The sequence below is a fragment of the Boleophthalmus pectinirostris genome, unplaced genomic scaffold (genome assembly GCF_026225935.1).
Source record: "Boleophthalmus pectinirostris isolate CB_2022bp ecotype Guang Dong unplaced genomic scaffold, ASM2622593v1 HiC_scaffold_3, whole genome shotgun sequence".
Lineage (NCBI taxonomy): Eukaryota > Metazoa > Chordata > Actinopteri > Gobiiformes > Gobiidae > Boleophthalmus > Boleophthalmus pectinirostris.
In genome coordinates, this window is record NW_026571299.1 from 35946782 (window position 1) to 35965266 (window position 18485).

General features: G+C 37.2%; 1 protein-coding gene across 1 annotated transcript in view; it reads left to right on the forward strand.

Moving 5' to 3' along the window:
• Nucleotides 1-18485, forward strand: part of ephb2b (eph receptor B2b) — a 133212-nt gene that overhangs the window by 95561 nt on the left and 19166 nt on the right. Inside the window, exon 6 of the mRNA XM_055160561.1 lies at nucleotides 17837-17961. Coding sequence (XP_055016536.1) covers nucleotides 17837-17961 — 125 coding nt within the window. The remainder of the gene's footprint in view (nucleotides 1-17836; nucleotides 17962-18485) is intronic.

Below are 18485 nucleotides of genomic sequence, written 5' to 3' on the forward strand. Positions count from 1 at the left end.
TGGTTCACTTCTCGTCAAAAATAGGTTAAATTTCTGTACATCACAAAGCAGTACACAAAAGCCACAGTTCGATAGGCATATTTTTCTTGTCAGCCTAGATTTGACTCTAATGGAAAATAAATTTGACAAGTGTGTGCATTGAGCAAATATGGTATGGTCCAAAATTATTTGTTATGACAAGAAAGCTGTCACTTAAAAGACTTGCCTATTATTTGTAGTCAGGCCTTTTATGATTGATAAATTATAACTTTTCTTATCAGTGTTGTATAAATAATTCAAGCAGCCCAAGAGTTGTAAAGTTTATTTTCCATCAGTACAGAATATGACATCACTGAGACATGAACTCTTGACACACTGCAGTATCATTGTGTTAAATTGGCAGTGCTTCAGTTGTAGGGAGTATTATAACCTCTGAAAATGTGGGTCAGCTATCTGCAAAGAAATGTCAACAAGTAAGCAAATAAGTAATTAAGACTTTTTTTTATGGAGCACCTTTCACATATAAAACGTGCTTTACAGAGGATAGAGCTGGAGGTGTCTTGGGAACAATAGAGCAGTTTCTTCATAAATCTTTTGCCAGATATGTGTGCTGAAGTTAGTGTGGTTTCAACATTTGTTTTCAATACAGTTTCTCCCTTATTCTGAACCAGTAAGAACAAAAAGATAGTAATTACAACCCCTTTTCAAAACTCAAACTATATTTACGGAAGCACGATGCCCATTGGCTCAAAAGAAACAACAACAAATATAACTTAGAGACAACAAAACAGAAGTGCAAAATTCATATTCATTTTCCGCACTGCAGCACTCTATTATTACAGGGGATGTGAGGCCAGTCTCTAATTATTTTTACTGAGACGGCTGCATTGATTCGCTCTTTAATTGTCTCTGTGTGATGCATCACTTGCTGTGCCAGGCTCTGTTGCCCTGGGCGCTGATGAGCTGTGGACTGGAAAAAAGAACTGTGGGAACTCTTAAGTATACGTAGAATTGATCAAAACAGCATTAATAATATAGAATTAAAATGAATTCACGCTCTTTCTCTCAAAGTATATTCTAATGCTAATTAGAATAACCACTGGATCACTATATGATATAATCTATGACATATACTTTTTACACAGCGAAGTACTCTAAAGAAAATGCTAAAGATTATAAATATTTTTGTCTGCATGCATCCTTGGTTAAAATTACTATTCAAACAACAGACATAGACCACAGCAGCATTGCATTCCTCTGGCAATAACCATAAGGACTGCAGGTAGAAACTACTTAGTTATAATCTAGTGCAGCACACATCTGTTTTTATTAGCTTAATGTCTTTGTACATTGTCCCTTCAAATAAAGAACTAAACTATAAAGGGCTTGTCATCTCTAATAATCCGACACATTTATAACAAAATTTAAATATGCACCCCCACTTTTTGGTTGAAAAAGATTCTGTGACACATGACCCACTAAAACGATGCCAAATTCACACTATTTAGTAAACTTTGGGATTTTTATCCATGTGTTTTGCTTCTTTGCAGCACAAGTTTCCTCAGGACACTCCAAAATAGTAAATTGTTCCATTAAATCCATGTGTGAATCGTAAAGGCACACTAGAGTTCCCCTTGCACACTGTTTGAAAAGCAAGGTTATATTCAATGTTAGTGGACACAATGTTCTAAGCTCTACAAAATTATCACAGTTTTAAATCAATATCCAATAGTTGCACGCATAGCACAAGTCAGATTCTTCTCAAGTTGTGTAGCACTTGTGTAAAGCTTCATTAATTTGTGTGCTACAGTGCCAGCTCTCCCGCTTGCATTCTAACTGAGGACCTTTATTTGGACAGCCACCTCCTTTTTATTGTCTGTTTTGATTTGAGTCACTGGTGTGGAGGGTTAATGAGGACCTCTGAGTGCAGTAAAGCGTAGTAATGGCCCCCCTTCCTTCACTCTTTCTCACTGCAGCACAAAAAAATCTGCCACCACCCCTGCTATACCACCCCTTTGACTTCTCCGCCTCACTCCAGCCGATAGGGCCCTGGCGGAAATCCAAGGGCGGGGGTGGCTGGGTCTCTCCGAAGTGTCCCGTCAACTCATATTAAATGGACAGAACTCGGAGCTGTGAAAAGAACTCACCTCATGGTTGGCCCTAGTTTAGCCTCGCCACCTTTTGCCGTCACCCAGCGAAACCATCCTCTAGCACACGGGGCTGCAGTGTTTTGTGGTGCGTCGGGGTCAAAGGGAACAGGAACCCATAATTGCAACTAGTTGGTGAGGCTTGGAGGTTACATAAACATCATGTCATTCCTAATTACCTTGGGCAGTCCCACGCCTCCCTGTTCTATAGAGAGAAAGAGCATGAGATTGAGGAAAACAAAGATAACAGTCAATGAACGTAGATGTACACTACAAGTATGTTAATGACTATAACCGGACCAGAGGGTGAATCCAAGTGAATCCATGTGAATGTGAGTGGTATTCAGTTCAGTGTTTACTCATTACAACTTTCACATATGACTACAAATATTATTTCTTCAAATGCTACACGTTTTAATTGGAGCTGCTTTATTGTTTGCACAGACAAAGCATGGTGCATCGGTGTGCTCAAAACTAATAGAATGAACATATGAAATGAAAGTAAGAGAGGATGTTCATATATTTATGAACAAGTATGTGCCAACCCACAGGTATCCTTTTCTCTTGCAAGAGCACTTGCACCCAAATTCTGCATTGGGGCAAATGTAACTGTAATACTTGATTCAGTTGATGACCCTGCTGATATGTACTTTTGTGTTATTCTGTGCTGAACAATATGATTGCAAATGGGGTCATGTGACACATGTGATACCAAAATAGAAAGTTTTCTGCTATTAATACTACTATTAATCAGTACTGACTCCTGCACCTACTGTTATCAGTATTATTACTTTTTGTACCCATAATATAACCAGAGTAAAAACTACTATTGTGTCATGCTTGACATTAATTTGTTGGCCCATTGGTGGTCACAATAGTATTTCTTATAAATAAATACTAATGATGGTTCATCAGCCAATAAATGCTACTACTGAACTGTTTTCCAATTTCATAAAATGCCATGTCCTGAGTTATGACTGTTAATGTATGGAGCGGCAGAGGGGTGTAAGCACTGACTCAAACTTCTCAGTCTCTTAATCAAGTACAATACCCAGAGGGCTCCTCCTCCCTCTGTAGGTGGCTGGCGACAGTTGATAAAGGACGTGATTGGCCTGGAAAGGGCAGTGCTTGATTACACACTGTACAAAGGAGAGCAATGAATAGCATTTGAGTCTGCTGAGCATATGACGAATTCCCAGAATGCATTGTGCTGTATATGCAGCAGTCTATTCAAGGGGGAATGCCCCCTTGAATAGATTTTACAGTTGGCCATGCTGTTTCTTGGACTCAAATGAGATCAATGGAATTAATTGTGTCTATTTTAGACACATAATATAATCTAGAAACAAATGAATCTAATTTATTCCATTCATTATTCTTTAATTACCATTAGGGGGCACCAGTCACAGGAGATCATAGAAGCTATGGGCTTTAGGAAGAGTACTGTTGGGACAGTGGCCAGGTATAGATGCAGGGCAACAAGACAACCATTGTTGTTGGCAATAATTCACTAGAGGTAATATTACACATAGCACTGAAAGTTAAGTAAAGACCTTTGATGAAATGTGTTTTTATTTCACAGCCCTGCTCCTAATAGTTTACACAAGGCCTGTGTTGGTATCAGCAAGCACAGTGTATTTTGGAGGAATTAAAACACTACATTACTAGTGTACTCCACACTTGTGCTGCTGAAGTTGAGACATAAATCAGATCTGGTTTAAATGTAATTTCAAAATTGAATTTAGGTTGTCAAGATCACACCGCAAGCATTTGCACAAATTGTTCTAGATGAGATGGAAACAGTTTTTCCTGCAGGCAATTTTGTTTGCCATCAATGTTGAGCACTGAAATAATCTTTAATAATGTCATTTTTTTGTGTATTGACTAACAGTATATACATATATCTGACATTGATGTCTGTTGTATATATATAAAAAAATTAAACAGATTTACAGAAATAGTCAATTGTGATTAAAAAAATAAATACATTCAACCACAGACTTTCTCCACAGTCCCCAAGCCTTATTGTTGGCTTACATTTGTTATCCTCTAAAGTGAAAATTGTAACCGCATCTGTGCCATGAAGTTCAGTCTGTCACTCCTCATCATTCACATGGAGAATACACACTAATGCACTTCTCCTGCCACTTTTCCTTCATACAATTTAAGAACTCTAACTGGAAAGATGGGTAACTCACACATAGCCTATATTTTGAGCTTCCCATATGTCAAACATGTCAGGGAGCACTGGGTTATGGTTATGGCCTGCCAAACCTATGTTTAAAGTGCCAATACATTTCAATAGCATGGTTGTGATTAGAGCGACTGGAGCGGATGCATGGTAGTCATGGCTAAATGTTGTTTATAAGAGGAAGAAGTGGCCTTTGAAAGCTTTTTATTGCTTACAAAATTGCCTGTAGACATTCACAAACAAATTATACCTGGAAGCCATGCTGTAGTGTTTTCTTCTCTGGGCTACACACTATGCACATTTATAGTTCATTCCAATAGTGGCAAATATTGACAATGGTATATAAATTGTGTAGATATCATCTCTATAATTATAGGATTCTAAACCCAAATATCTCTGAACTATTCCAAACGCAGATAGACCCATACTCGTGGCTTGCCATTCCAAATCCTGCAAATCAAGAAGGAATCTTTGAGCCTGAAAACCATGAATAATTACACTGGCTTTAGATCTGATTTAGCTAGCAAGGTTTATCTCGTTTTGTCTCATAATTTTTGATTTGGTTTCCAGGTTTGTTAGTTAGTCTAATAACATGTTTATCACTATGTGCTGAAATAACATTTACTTCAATACTATCTGAAAAATATTACATTACACAGAAGATACAGATGGGCAGTTTGCCTATGTGGGCCATATTGCATTTGATAGCTGGTTATATTGGATTCTAGAGGACATATTAGTTTGGCGTTCCATTAACTCAAGGTGAACTCTTCAGCCTGGCCATGCTATCAAGAACCCGGGCCAGTCAATTGGTTTCTTATCTGGTGAACTGATTGAGGAAGTGAACCACATTTCCTGGGAGGTGGGGGTTTAATCATTTGCTGCCTTTTCATATGTTCTGGAGAAGATTTATGGCTTAATTATTCTCCAAATTCTGTAGCGCAGGTTAGCTGGTTTTAGTACTGAGGGTTAGTGTGTGCCACTCTTGTTTGGAGCCAGAGGGTAATGCCAGGATGTTCCAGACACCAGGGCTGGATAATGCTGATCTGGGTCAGTGTCATTGTTATAAGCATGGGTTTAGTCTAGTCCAGTGGAATGTTATATTGATTCATTATTTACAGAGCAGTTTTGTAACTATTATATTGTTACATCAGCAAAACCTTCATGTGCAACAGCAGAGGCATTATACAAGTCTGGATTAACTAGACCTATTATCAAACCTACCTACATACAATATTTAGCCGATTGATTGCCCAAGTTGGCATTTAAGGATGGGTCAAATGCAGAGGACAAATTAAGTGCACCATTAAGTGCCAGTTAATTCATTAATCTTAATGAATCATTTATATAGAGCCTTTCAAGATACCCAAAGAGTGGTTCAGTGGTGTTAAGTCACTATTCTAGCCACAGTTGCCCTGGGGCAGACTGACGGAAGCAAGACTTCCAATCTACGCCATCGGCCCCTTCGACCACCACTAACACTCACGCACACACCACTTTCTAAAATACCTTTATTTTGTTGAAATCATGTTTAAAATATCAGAAAAAAAATGTGTTTCTTCTGTGTAAATTGTGTTGAACCTATGGACAGAATTCTCCCTAATATGATGTCATCACTATGTTGTAGACTCTACTGCAATTTTCAACATATTTTTCAACTTTTCTTCACTAACTGCTTCTGCATTGGTGTACTATAATAATATTTACAATAGTTATATTTCCACCAAATTAATTCAAAATTAGAAAATCATAAAAACTCACATTCATGTCATACACACTTTAACCTTAACCCCAAAATGTTTACTTCCTTACTTCCTTTTTTATTTAAATTTTTGTTTCCCGAAATATTGACATTATTGGTTAGATCTTTAAAATGGTGCATGAATAAAGATCTCCTTCTTTACTAGCATTCTCCACAAACTTCCTTCATGTTCACTATAGAAGTTGATTTCCCACAAGTCATTCTCCCAGCTTTTATTAAAGACAGTGCTTACTAATGAATCTAAATGACCAGGAAACATCATTATCAGGAGGAGCAGGGGTGTCATGGCGGGTGGCGTGACAGTGACAGAGTGTTAAGTGGAGCACATATGGTGGATGCTAGTGGGTCAGTCTGTGTGCACCTGAACTCAGAGATGCAGAAAACCAAAGAGGCAGCTTCCTCTTCACACTGTACACACACACACAGATGAGACAGCATCTATTTTATGCTTCAATCCAAAGGGTCACTTTTAACAAATTGCAGTGAAATGATTAAAAGAGCATCTGCTATATTCCTGTTTTAGACTGTGCTGTTAAGTGTTCACTATAGTCTAAATGAAATCTGAATTTTTCAAATGATCAGACGATATGGCAGAAAAATTCAATGTTTTTTTTTTTTGTCATATTGTGATTCAGTTCTTCTATGTTTAATGCTGCTTCATGCTCAAAGGTAGCCAAGCAGACGTCACCTAGTGCCTCCGCTCAGTTTCCTTTCTCTCCAGCTACTAGGTCAGGAATTAGAATACACAAAAACCCTGGAAGTGCGAATCCAGGCACCAGCCAATCAACGGAGAGCCATATATTCTGTGTTGGCAACGATTCCTGAGATTGAGTATTTAAAGCCGGAACAAAGAGAATGTTATTGCCCTTCTTCCTATGGGGTTTGGGAAAAGCTTAATATACCAGTTCGCTCCGTTAGTGGCGCATTACATACATCACGACCAAATAGCAGTGACTGGTTAAAGTACTTAAATTCTTATACTGCGAGGCCAGACGGTTTCCACGAAGTGAAACCGGTTGATGAATCAGACTAACTCAAAGGACGCATATTACGCAATTCTCTGATCTATGTTATAATGTTGTATCTTCATCAAAACATACCTGGAGCATATTTAGGCTGAGATCTTCTCTCAAACGGAAAACACTGTGTTCCACCTTGTGATGTCATGTGGTAATACAGGAAGTGCTTCACTCTGTTTTTACACTCCAAACACCTTCACTAGAATCATTTGGATGATTTCAGCGCTGGAATTATCAATCTCTACTGAATTTAAGTAAAAGGTTGGTGTTAACTTCAAAATTACAGCTTGATGATGTCAGAAGATGGAACAGAGCATTTTGAAATTTTGGGGATGTAGACAGACTAATAAATCACCTAAACATGTGTGAATGAAACAAAACACAACTCCAGGTATGTTTTTGAGGAGGTAACAGCATTATAACATGATTTAAAGCTCACAAGAGTATATATATTTAATATTTTTTGTGATTTTAGTCAAGCGTGATGAATGAATTTAACTAACTGTTGATGGAACAAACCATTCTGCACTGGAGCACTGTAACGCTTTATTTTGTAACTGTATTTTATACGTGCTCATTGATGATGATGTGGACGAGTGAAATATGAAATGTGGAACCAGCCTCTCAAATCTGCGAAACAAATTTACCTACGGGTACGAATAAAGCAACCTAACCTAACCTAATGTCATGTAAGACCTCCAAACACAGACAATTTTCTTCACTGGCTCCTCTTATTGCTCAGTCTGTCGTGTGTGTGAGTGACAGGTGGATTTAGCCAATTATTGTGAAGTATAAACGTTCAGAAGAAGATGACAGTTATCCCTTAAAAAAGATACCAACTGTATAAACTTCAGTGATCTAGTCTCTTGATATTATTCCCCACTTAAATAGTTGTCATAAAATAGTTTCCAAAATGGTCTACCCTGATTTTAATGGATGATATGGATGTGTATTCTTCCTAGGCAAACAAATCTATATGTTTTATAGTGGCATTTGTTTATCAAAGCTGTAAAGGAAAAAACAAAAACAAAAAAAAACTATGTGAAATGAATCCATTGATGACTCCCTACAAGCCAATTAGTGCGTCAGAATGACTTAACGAATTGCTTCAGTTTGTAAATAATTCATCAGCATTATGCGAGTGTGTTTTTTCTGTGTACATTAATGCATTTCATCCTTCTGCTTGGGATTTGCAGGGCTTATGAGCTTTCACTGGAGTAGAATGAAGTGAGCACATCGCCTGCATACAAATGTGGGTTAAAAGGCCACGATCTTTTGGACCAGTGGGCTGTAAAACGGATCATAATGTGTCCACACAATTCATTATCGCTGAGTGCATTAGAGTTATGGCAAAATGTTTCAGTAATTGAGCACGCTTTACTGCACTCATCTATTTACTTTTTACATGCAAATTCATTAAGAGAACACAGTAAAAGTAAGATGGTAAAACAAAAAGGGGTCACAGCTAAGTGTTCATTTTCATTTGTTTATAAATCAACCTTATCCAATTAGGAAAATGGATTCTAACTGTTCTAACAAGGTCTGTCTTCCTTCAAAATATATTGGGTTGGGTTGAAAAATATATCACTATCAATTTAAATCACAGCGTTTAACTGATCTGAAAGTTTGGCGGTCAGTCGAGTGGCCAAATCCACCGATCCGCAGGTGGACGGTGCAACTGTAGCTCCCACAGATGAATGCTGTTGTTGTGTTCTTGGGCAAGACATTTAACCCACCTTGCCCCTAGTGTCGTGTATGAGTGTGTTTGTGAATGGGAGAGTGGTTCCTTGATTTGTGTGCCTCGAAGATGGATGGAAAGGAGAAATATAAAAATGTGACCATGCCCATTGACAATTTGAGTGGCGCACATATCCTCTACAAACAATAAAATATCCAGTCTTACCATGTTTATACAGAAATGTTCTGAAATGCATGTATACGTTTAGTAGTTCATATTTCAGTCCTCTCTCATATGTTAATACCCCTGGATATGTTTATAGAATCATACGATGACAACATGAATCGAAAAATGACCATAATTGCAATGTTTGTCCAAAAAATTGCAATTAGAAATCTTTCCAAAATCATTCAGCTCTAGTTGAAATTCCTGTGGTGGCATGCAGATTATGGATTCTTTTAAGGCTATTGGAAACACAGAGTCATTGTCTGCTGCGACTGTCCTACAACTGTCTGGAGTTTATAGCACAACAAGCTGTTCTTCCCTGGGCCTGCTCATATGTCACTAATACCTCTCTTTTTAATGTAGCCTGGATTCACTCACATGCCATCTCCCCTCATCCCTCTAAGGTTTTATGTGTAAATTGAGGTCAGGAACTTTATAAGCACAGATGATCTTTTGTAATCCTTCCCCATTGTGCGCCGCTCATCGCAGGAGCCTCGTACTCTGTAGTTAAAGCGTCATTCGGATTGCTTAAGCCAAAAGTCATAACTTGAAAAAGAACTGGGGCACATGTGGAATGCACTTCCACAGCAAAATAGGAGTCACAGAGGAGTGATTTTGTGTAACCAAATCCCGTTTTTCATACAGTCTGAATCATTTTTAATCAGAAATGGCCATACTGGACTATTCCTAATACATGTTGTTATTATTCAGATCTGAATTTGACCTGGATATTGATATTTTAGCCTATAACAAAGCATGACATGAGCCAAATCTGAATGCAAAACGCTGTCAAATTTTTAAAAAGTGCAGCGTTCCAAGAGTTTTAAAGCCGCCCTACATTTTACATATTTTATTTTTGATTGCAAACAGATCTCGCAAAATATTACTTTGACTTTAAAATCTCTGCTTAGGCTCTGTTGTTCTTGGCTAATGAGAAATGTAGCCACAATATAACCTTGGTTACTCAACACAGCATAATGTAAAATACAGCAAGTTCAAAAGAGTCTATTCTTCTACCTGTATTTTGTTTTTCTAAATGTTGAAATTGGCGTCAGTGATAGTTTCCCCCCTACGGTGAGTTATTTAAATGTAGACATGGACCAGGGGTTGTCCAACACTGGTCGGAAATAACTTTTTGGCCTTTTAGTCGTGTTCTTCTCGGCCCAGCTTTTAGCCTACAGTGAACAAGAACCTCTATGGGAATTTACTCACAGTATTTTTCATGTCATTGGCCAAGAAGAAAGACAAGAATGCTGCACCTCTTTGTTGCCTTTGTAGGATATTGACATGCAATCTGTGGTTTGTGTAGCGTTCCCATTACAGATGCCAGTTTGGAAGTTGTTTGAAAGCAGAAAAACAGTTTACTGATTAAACAGAGTCCAGCTTTCCCCAGGGCAGTTTTTAGACTCAAAAAGTAAATCCTTGTGTGAACAGTGAGCTTGTTCAAATCAAATCAGTCCCCTGTGAATATATGACCAATCTGTTTCTTCGTTGTATAACAATGTATGTGCATTTGTTTTGTTCCAGTCAATATAGAAACAACCATGTTTAGCATTGAATACAATTTATAGCCTCATACAAAAATGAATGTTGTTGTATACACAGTGAGCCCTAATTCACTCACGGGGAAATAAAACTGCTGTCACACTCTAGTACAGTTGGATAAGTAGGTGTGCCCATATTGTAAAAAACAAAAACAAAACAGATCTGTACTGCAGTTCTTTGGAGCTCCCAGTTTTCATTATATTAATGACACCACAATGTGATGTTTTGGGGTGAAGTCCTTCTTCAATATACATGGACCCACCTTATCCATATACCAAAATGCCAAATGACAATTACACTTAGGGCTTGGCAATATGGTAAAAAAAGAATCATGATTTTTTTTCCCCCAAATTGATCGATCTTGATTTTCAATTCTATCTTCAATTTCGATTTAACTTCAGGCATAAAGAACAGGCTGTCAGGACCACTACAGCTTTTATTCCATGTTTATGAGTTTGTACAATATAAGAAACCTAAAAGCATGTACACTTTACTGTCATAAGCACAAAATGCACCAAAGTAGAGATTGCAATCTATCCATCTTTTGATTTTGGCACAGCCCTAATTATACTACTTCCAAATTGGGACTTGATTTGAACTAAACAGGGACCAAATCAAGATTAAACCGGGACTACCACAAGGCCAACCCAAGACTGAACTGGGGCTCAAACAAGGATTACAGGTCTGAACACATCCTGTGAACGTCACAGTATCTGTGTAATCAAAATGAAACTATTTACAGAGATATAATTAATGTGTTCTGTATTGGCAAGTTGTTCAAAACTAATAGAATCGTAAAGCTACTACACAACCTTCTTTAAAGTCTATGACAAAGAAACAGAGAAGGTAAAATCCAGCTGTAAATTCTTCGACAGACTCTCAGTAGCCATGGGGTTTCCTCTTCTGCTTACGTGGTTCTTATTTGGCTTGTAAATTGGTATAACTTAGTTCTAAACCATAACCTCTGCTTGCATGTCAAACTTCCTGAACTGCCTATTTTGGAATTAGCTTATAGCACACCACTGTGTCACAACCCCCGGCTTTTTACCAGATGGCTTTAAGCTTGATGAACGCAAATCTTACTTTTGTAGCTTTACTGCGCTGGAAAATCTTTATAGATGTAAAACCCACAATCCTTTGCAGCTGAGGGAGAAGGGCAAGCTGCCAGTGTGCGAGAAGTACATGCAAATACGGGCCTCTCCCTTTAAGACGGCTCAGAGCGCCACTCATAAAGGAGGAGATGGGAAGCGAGTGAAGGGGTTGCAGGCTTTTTAGGAGACTGCTGGGACAGTACTTGTTGCTTTGGGTCCTCAGAGAGAAGGTACAGGAAAGAAACTGATTTTGTAGTGCAAACGAAAAACAAATTTATATGTTTTGACCTTCCCCTGATATCTTCTCTCATTGTCTTCAAAAATACATGTTACTAATTGGGCCATGTGGAGATCAAGAGTGAATCATTATTGTAAATTCAAATTGGCTGTAGTATTTCTTGAGTTAGAATACTCAAATCTCTTTTAATTTTGGAAATATTTTTATATTCTTATATATTTTTTTTATATTTTACCTCATGTAACTTATAGATTAACTGTAACCCTCAATTATATGAAGAGTATTTATAAACCAGCAGGTATAAATATGAACATGTACATGGTGAATGTGTTTGTGTGTGTATGAACATCGACGTATATTGGATTGTGTTCAGTATTGTGTATATGTGTGTACCAAAAGATTTAAGTACATATTCTTTCCTGCACTCAAAAAAGATGAGTTTTGTGTTTTTTTTCTGTAAATAGTTCTGCCATCTTGTATCCTGTTCTATATGTTAATAGGGTTTGACAAAGTAAGTGTTAAACTTCAGCCTAAACCCCTTCGGTCTATAGAATAACTTTAGTGATATGCAAAATGTGTTAAATCATTGTAATACGATGCATGATTATGTTAATTGAGTGAAGAAAATAAACAAACTAATTATTATTTATGTCAAAGTAAGAAAAAATAAATCATTATATTATTTAATATTTATTTAAAGTATTACTCATGTTGTAGTTTTCAGTCTTCTATATTGGTATTATGAGGTACTGAAATGATTTGTGGCAAGTAAAAAAAAAAAAAAAAAGTTATCCATATTTAAATATATGGTTAAATAAGACTATGATAATTCAATTTTAAAGTCACAAGTTGCCATCTTTATTATGCATGCCACTAACACTTTATTGACCTTAAACATTTCACATTAAAACTAAAGTCCAAGCAAATGCATGCAGTATATAAAGCTATATAAAACTAAAAACCGTTAAAAGTTTAAAATGTCAGCTTTAGAACAGAAGACAGATTTAAAGAGTAACATCTTGAGTAACCTTTGGATAAAAACCTCAGAATGTTGCCTTGTAAAAAGCTTGTTGGATCTGAATGAGTCAAACTGTCTAAATAACACGTTTATTAGATTGGGTGAAGTTACTGGCTGCTAAAACACTGCAGTAAAACATCTATTAGCGACATTCTTCAAAAACGAGTCTTTTTATCTTCTTGTTTTGGTACAAGGCCAAAGTGCCGTGCTACAATAGACTCCCCAGCACTCCAAAGTCCTTCATATCAGATCCCTGGCTGCGCCCTGAAACCCTATTCTTTAACAACAGCTGGGGCCTCCAATTCGCACAATTAGACCATGTAATATAGAACCTTGAAGATTTCGTTTACAATATTTACCATTTAATTTGATTACAACTGTGATTATCTATAAGCCTTTAAGATTCGTGCGGAGCGAGGAATGTTGTTGTGACTGTTTTTTATCTGTAGTTTTGACTAGTGGCCTCTATTGTGAATACCTTTCTGTCTATCTTATGGGAAAGCTATAAAATACAATTAAAGACAACTCAGTGGAATTTATCTTATTGGTTAAAGCAGCTAATTTAATCATGTACTTACAATACATGTACTTGTCATTGTAACTTCACATTGTAACTCAAACAGGATCGAGCATTCATTGAAAAAAAAACAGGCGATATGAGTGTAGGTATAGTTCTCATCGCTGTACATTACACAAACCGAGCTTTTACAATATTGTTTTACGCATCTAATTGTCCTAATAGGGTGCAATCCACAGGGTTTAAAAATAATTACTGTAACAACAAAGAAAATGGCTTGAAACAACTCAAACATGTATTTAGCGGCGTAGCTTCTAGACTCATGTTGACACAATGAAAACCAAGTATATTTACTCGACCTCTGAATTATAGATTAGCTTGAAGAAGGGAAAATGGCAAGGCTTGAAGATTGGGAACACAATAAGGACTTGTAGTTTGGGAGTACATAAATTAGATGTAGTAAAATGGCTTTCATATGTGGATCAGTGCTGTAGGCCTAACTCAAGTGTAACGGGGACTTGGCCTGGTACCACATTCCACAGTCAATTGGTGGAACGTCAGCTTTAGCTTGAGACGCATGGACTGAACTGGCTCGGTATACTCTACACAGCTGGATGGCCTTTTCTCCGTATGATAAATATTTCATACGACACTCTCTTGCTATACGCCGGAGTCATATACAGCTATGTTTCCAATGCAAAATGCGCGGAAATAGCTCCATGCGCTTGATATGCTGTAATATGCATGGGAAACTTTACTGTGGATATGTTCAGTTAAAGGTGCATTGTGTAACTTTTCTGAAGAGGGTCCGCAACCTGCTAATGTTTTGGTTTAAATTGTCCACAGTATGATATTAAACTAAGGTACAGGTATTATTTATTGCTCAAAAATATCTTTAAAAAACATCCATTCTTGTGTGTAGGATCGCCTCTTCACAAACCTAACCTGTAATTTAGCTTGCAAGTCTCCATGGAGATTCTTAAGTTTATGGCCATACTGTGGAACATTCTAGGCACATCTCCATGGAGACAAGCAGGTGACGGACCCTCCCCCAGACAAGTTACACAGTGCACCTTTAATATAAGACCAATTCATTATTATATGAATTTGCTTTGTATGTTCTGGAGTAAATCGCCTGGATAGTGATGATAACAACATATTGTGTGTATAAATAACTAATTAAAATAAAATGCCAAAATGAATAATAGGCCTTCCTCGCGACATATTATCATGGGGTCATTAGCTTAACAGACAGTGATAGCTGCGTATCTTTCCACAGCACTTATCTTAATGACATATATTCATACTAACATTTCTATTTATATAACTAGACATTAATAACAAGCCCTGGGCCAGATGAAAATTTAAAAAAATAGCTCCACTGACCTTCAATTAAGTATTTTACCATTAGGACAGACTTAAGTAGGATTTTGCATACAATTATTAAAAAAATAATAATAATAAGTTTACAGCAGTAATACCAGTAAAACATGATAAAATACAGGAAGAAAATATACCTAACCTTTTTTTTACCTTTATAATATTTTAAGTTATTGCAGTTGTAGTTACACAGCACCTTATATTTATCTTTAAACATTTCCCCGTAAGGTTTGTGGGTGACTGAAGCCCAAATAGACTGATGTGAATTGTTATTTTAAAGTAATAGTACCTTTACGTTGAGTGACAATTTTGACTGAACACTTAATTGTCCAAGCCGTTTATTTTTTCAACAGGGATACTTTTAAGAGAAGAAGAAGACGTCCGCAGTGGTGCCCTCAGAGTGCTTTTATGTTGGCATGTGTCCATCCCCTCTGCATGAATACATGAGCTGCCTTTGTTTCTGTGCCTCGGGTTGGGTTTCCAGTCATGGCTGTACCGTGTGTTTAATGGAAATAGTATGCAGGAGACGGCCATGTGGCACTCCTGAATATGTGTATATCCGTAATGGGATACTCGTGAGCTCCCCTCTGCCTCCCTATTTGCCTTATTAGGCCATCGTCCTGTGAGCACAAACAAACTGTGTGTGGAGTGTGTCCGAGGAGATTCCCCTGTGTCCCGGCTGGATACGTCTGTGTTTATTATGGGACCTCCGGCTTCAGGAAAGACTGCTCTGTAATGTATTCAAGCAGCAGAGGTACACGGCATCACAGTGTTAAGTGCTCCACTCACAAGAACACTACAGCGATTTATTATCCACAGACCCATGTGCCATACATCTCCCAGTGACTCATGCTCATTATTTATGTTAGGCGTGATCTGTTGTGGCCACAGATAAATATCTCTGCAGGTGAGAGATCAGACAAGGCTTGATAGATTGGCTGATACATGAAGTGTAATGGATAACACTATTCTAATACAATATAATGCAGTAAGACATTAAAATGGGGACAAGCTAAACATTATTGTTGTTGAACACTGGTTAATAGTTCATGAGACTCGATATCCAACAATACTTCATATGAAACACTTTCAGTTTTAATATGTAAAGATATTACAATCGGTGTAGTGTGCTGTAGGAAGTTCCAGGGTTCCTGCCTCCGAAGATTTTTCTATCCATAAATCTTCCTTCCCATGTAGAGAAGGTTTCAGTGGTATACACTGGACCACAGCTGGAGGAATGAGGGATTACACTGTCTTCCTCTATTTTGTGTTAGCTCTCAGGTTAAAATTTCTCAGGAAACTAATTGGGAATATTGCTTAGATACGCCTTTCCAAACACAACTCAATCTTTTTACAAGACATTTTAAGTATTGGTTTTCATATGATGGATTTAGTAATGTTTCTCCTTTTTGAAACTCAAGACATGTCTTATTTCAGAAAAATATAGTTATCCATTTTTTTCTTATTATTATTTTGTCTGCACTTTGTCACACTAACTTTGTTTTTAAGTCAAAGGCTGAGAAAAGTCATTTTATTTTGGAAGAACAGGTGTCGTACCAGCTGCTTTAACATAACATAAATTGTCCAATTATCTTCACGCACTACAGATTTATAGCAGACATAAATTCCACCAGTGAAAAGGCTCAGTGCTACAACAGCATAGATTCACCATAATAAGAGTAATAAGGGAGGCGTAGCTGCTTTTCCAGTCAGTAGACTTTCCATAGAGAACATGTCTTTATTGGTGCACCAGGGGAACCACGGCGTGTGCGGTTTGTGTGTGGAGATGAGTGGAGGCCCCTGTCATAAATCTGCGAGCGCGCCCCTCCCACCTCCACACACTCTTCCACAGACACTTAGCGGGACAGGCCCAGAGCTGCAGGCCCACACTGTGCCCTCCTGTGTTAGCTTTACACTTAGCCTGAACTAATCTTAATGGTTGTTGAAGGACTTCGATGTGTTCACACTCAGCTCTGACCTTGGCTGCTCAGAAAAGGACAATAAAGAATCATGAAAAAAGAACGATAAGTGGTTGATAGTTTATAATAACTACACTATTTAAAACCTTAATAAAGCATGAAGAAATATATGGTTTGTCAAGAGTGAATGAGGCTAAAACTACTTAATCAAGAGGAATTGTTACAATTTAGGGTTAGGGTAGTTTTTGTTTGTTCATTATGCATTAAGTGTGTGTTTTGTTTTTTTTTTTAAGACTAATTCATCTGTAATTATTATTGTTATAGTCTCTACTGAAAATAAATGGTCACAGAAAGGGTAGATGGAATAAGTACTTTCAAAATGTAGTAAATTATTACAAAATGAAAGATTTATAGATATGAAATACTTGCATTTTGTCACGACCACCCATACTGTAAATGATTAATTTGAAAATGATTGTTTTGTTTTTGTAAAATCAATCACCGTCAAATGTTTCTTTAAAAAAACTTTGTTCTTTCGCTGAGAAATTTTGTTTTATTCCAGCTTTAGCAGCGGCTAAGAAAGAACTTTTGTCCCATGAGGTTTCAAAATAGTAGCAAGACGTCTGCTTCTCTAGAAATATTTATCTTGGATTCAGTTGCACAGGCCAAAACTGTGTAGTAACCTAAACATATTCTGCAATGAATTATGTTGTCATGCACAAATAAATACGCACGCACAAGTGAAATATTAACGGGAAGGATATTAAATCTGGTATTATGATTCTCACTTATACACTATAGATTAGTTTATAAAGTCTTCAACACTGGCTTATTTTACACTCCTTACAGTGCAGTTTGAAAGATGCACAGTATTCTCAGAGGGTGGTCTATCATCACATTTCTAAGTCAACATTTAAGTGTAGGTTGATACTGGGGAATCCCATGGGTGCACTTAGAATTTTTCGTTCCGACATGCCATCCTGCCCACTCTCTGAAGATGAACTGCCTTACATCATGTTACTGGCATTGCAGATTCCCAACTAGTATTTTACAGCAAGATTAAAGATGCAGGGAAAGTCGTGGTATGTTTTTATAACTTTTAACACACTATTTTTGTCTGTTTACAGCTCCATCCACGGTGTCCATTATGCATCAGGTCAGTCGGACAGTGGATAGCATCACCCTCTCCTGGTCCCAGCCCGACCAGCCCAACGGAGTGATCCTGGACTACGAGCTACAATATTATGAAAAGGTGACAAATACAGCAGTCTTTCAATAATGCTACTTACTATGGCGATACAAGCTGAACATTAAACAGACTACTGTACATGTTTTGTTTATTTAAATTTTTAATCGGTAATTATTACAGTAAAATACAAAAAAAAAAAATGTCTATACAGTAAACTCACAAAAAAAAAAAAAAAATCAAAAAGGTTCATTTCAGTCTTATCCAGATAGAGGTTCTTTTTGACATTTTTCGGATAACTCGCAAAAATTTCTTACTTTTGCAGTGACATTTTTTATTAGGTCATTTTTTAAAGGCTTGCAGATACTAGGGGTGTCAAATTATGGCGTTAATTGTGATTAATTCATTACAGTCATATTTAGCACGTTATGTTTTTTAATCGTGTTAATCTCATTTTTAATCTATAATTTTACTGTTTCTGTTTGCGAGTTGCCTTATTATAAAATCTGTTTTTATGTGTTGTTAGGACACAGTCTGTGCAGTCCTGCTCTGCTCGCTCCCACAAAGAACTGTTATGTAACGTAATGTCT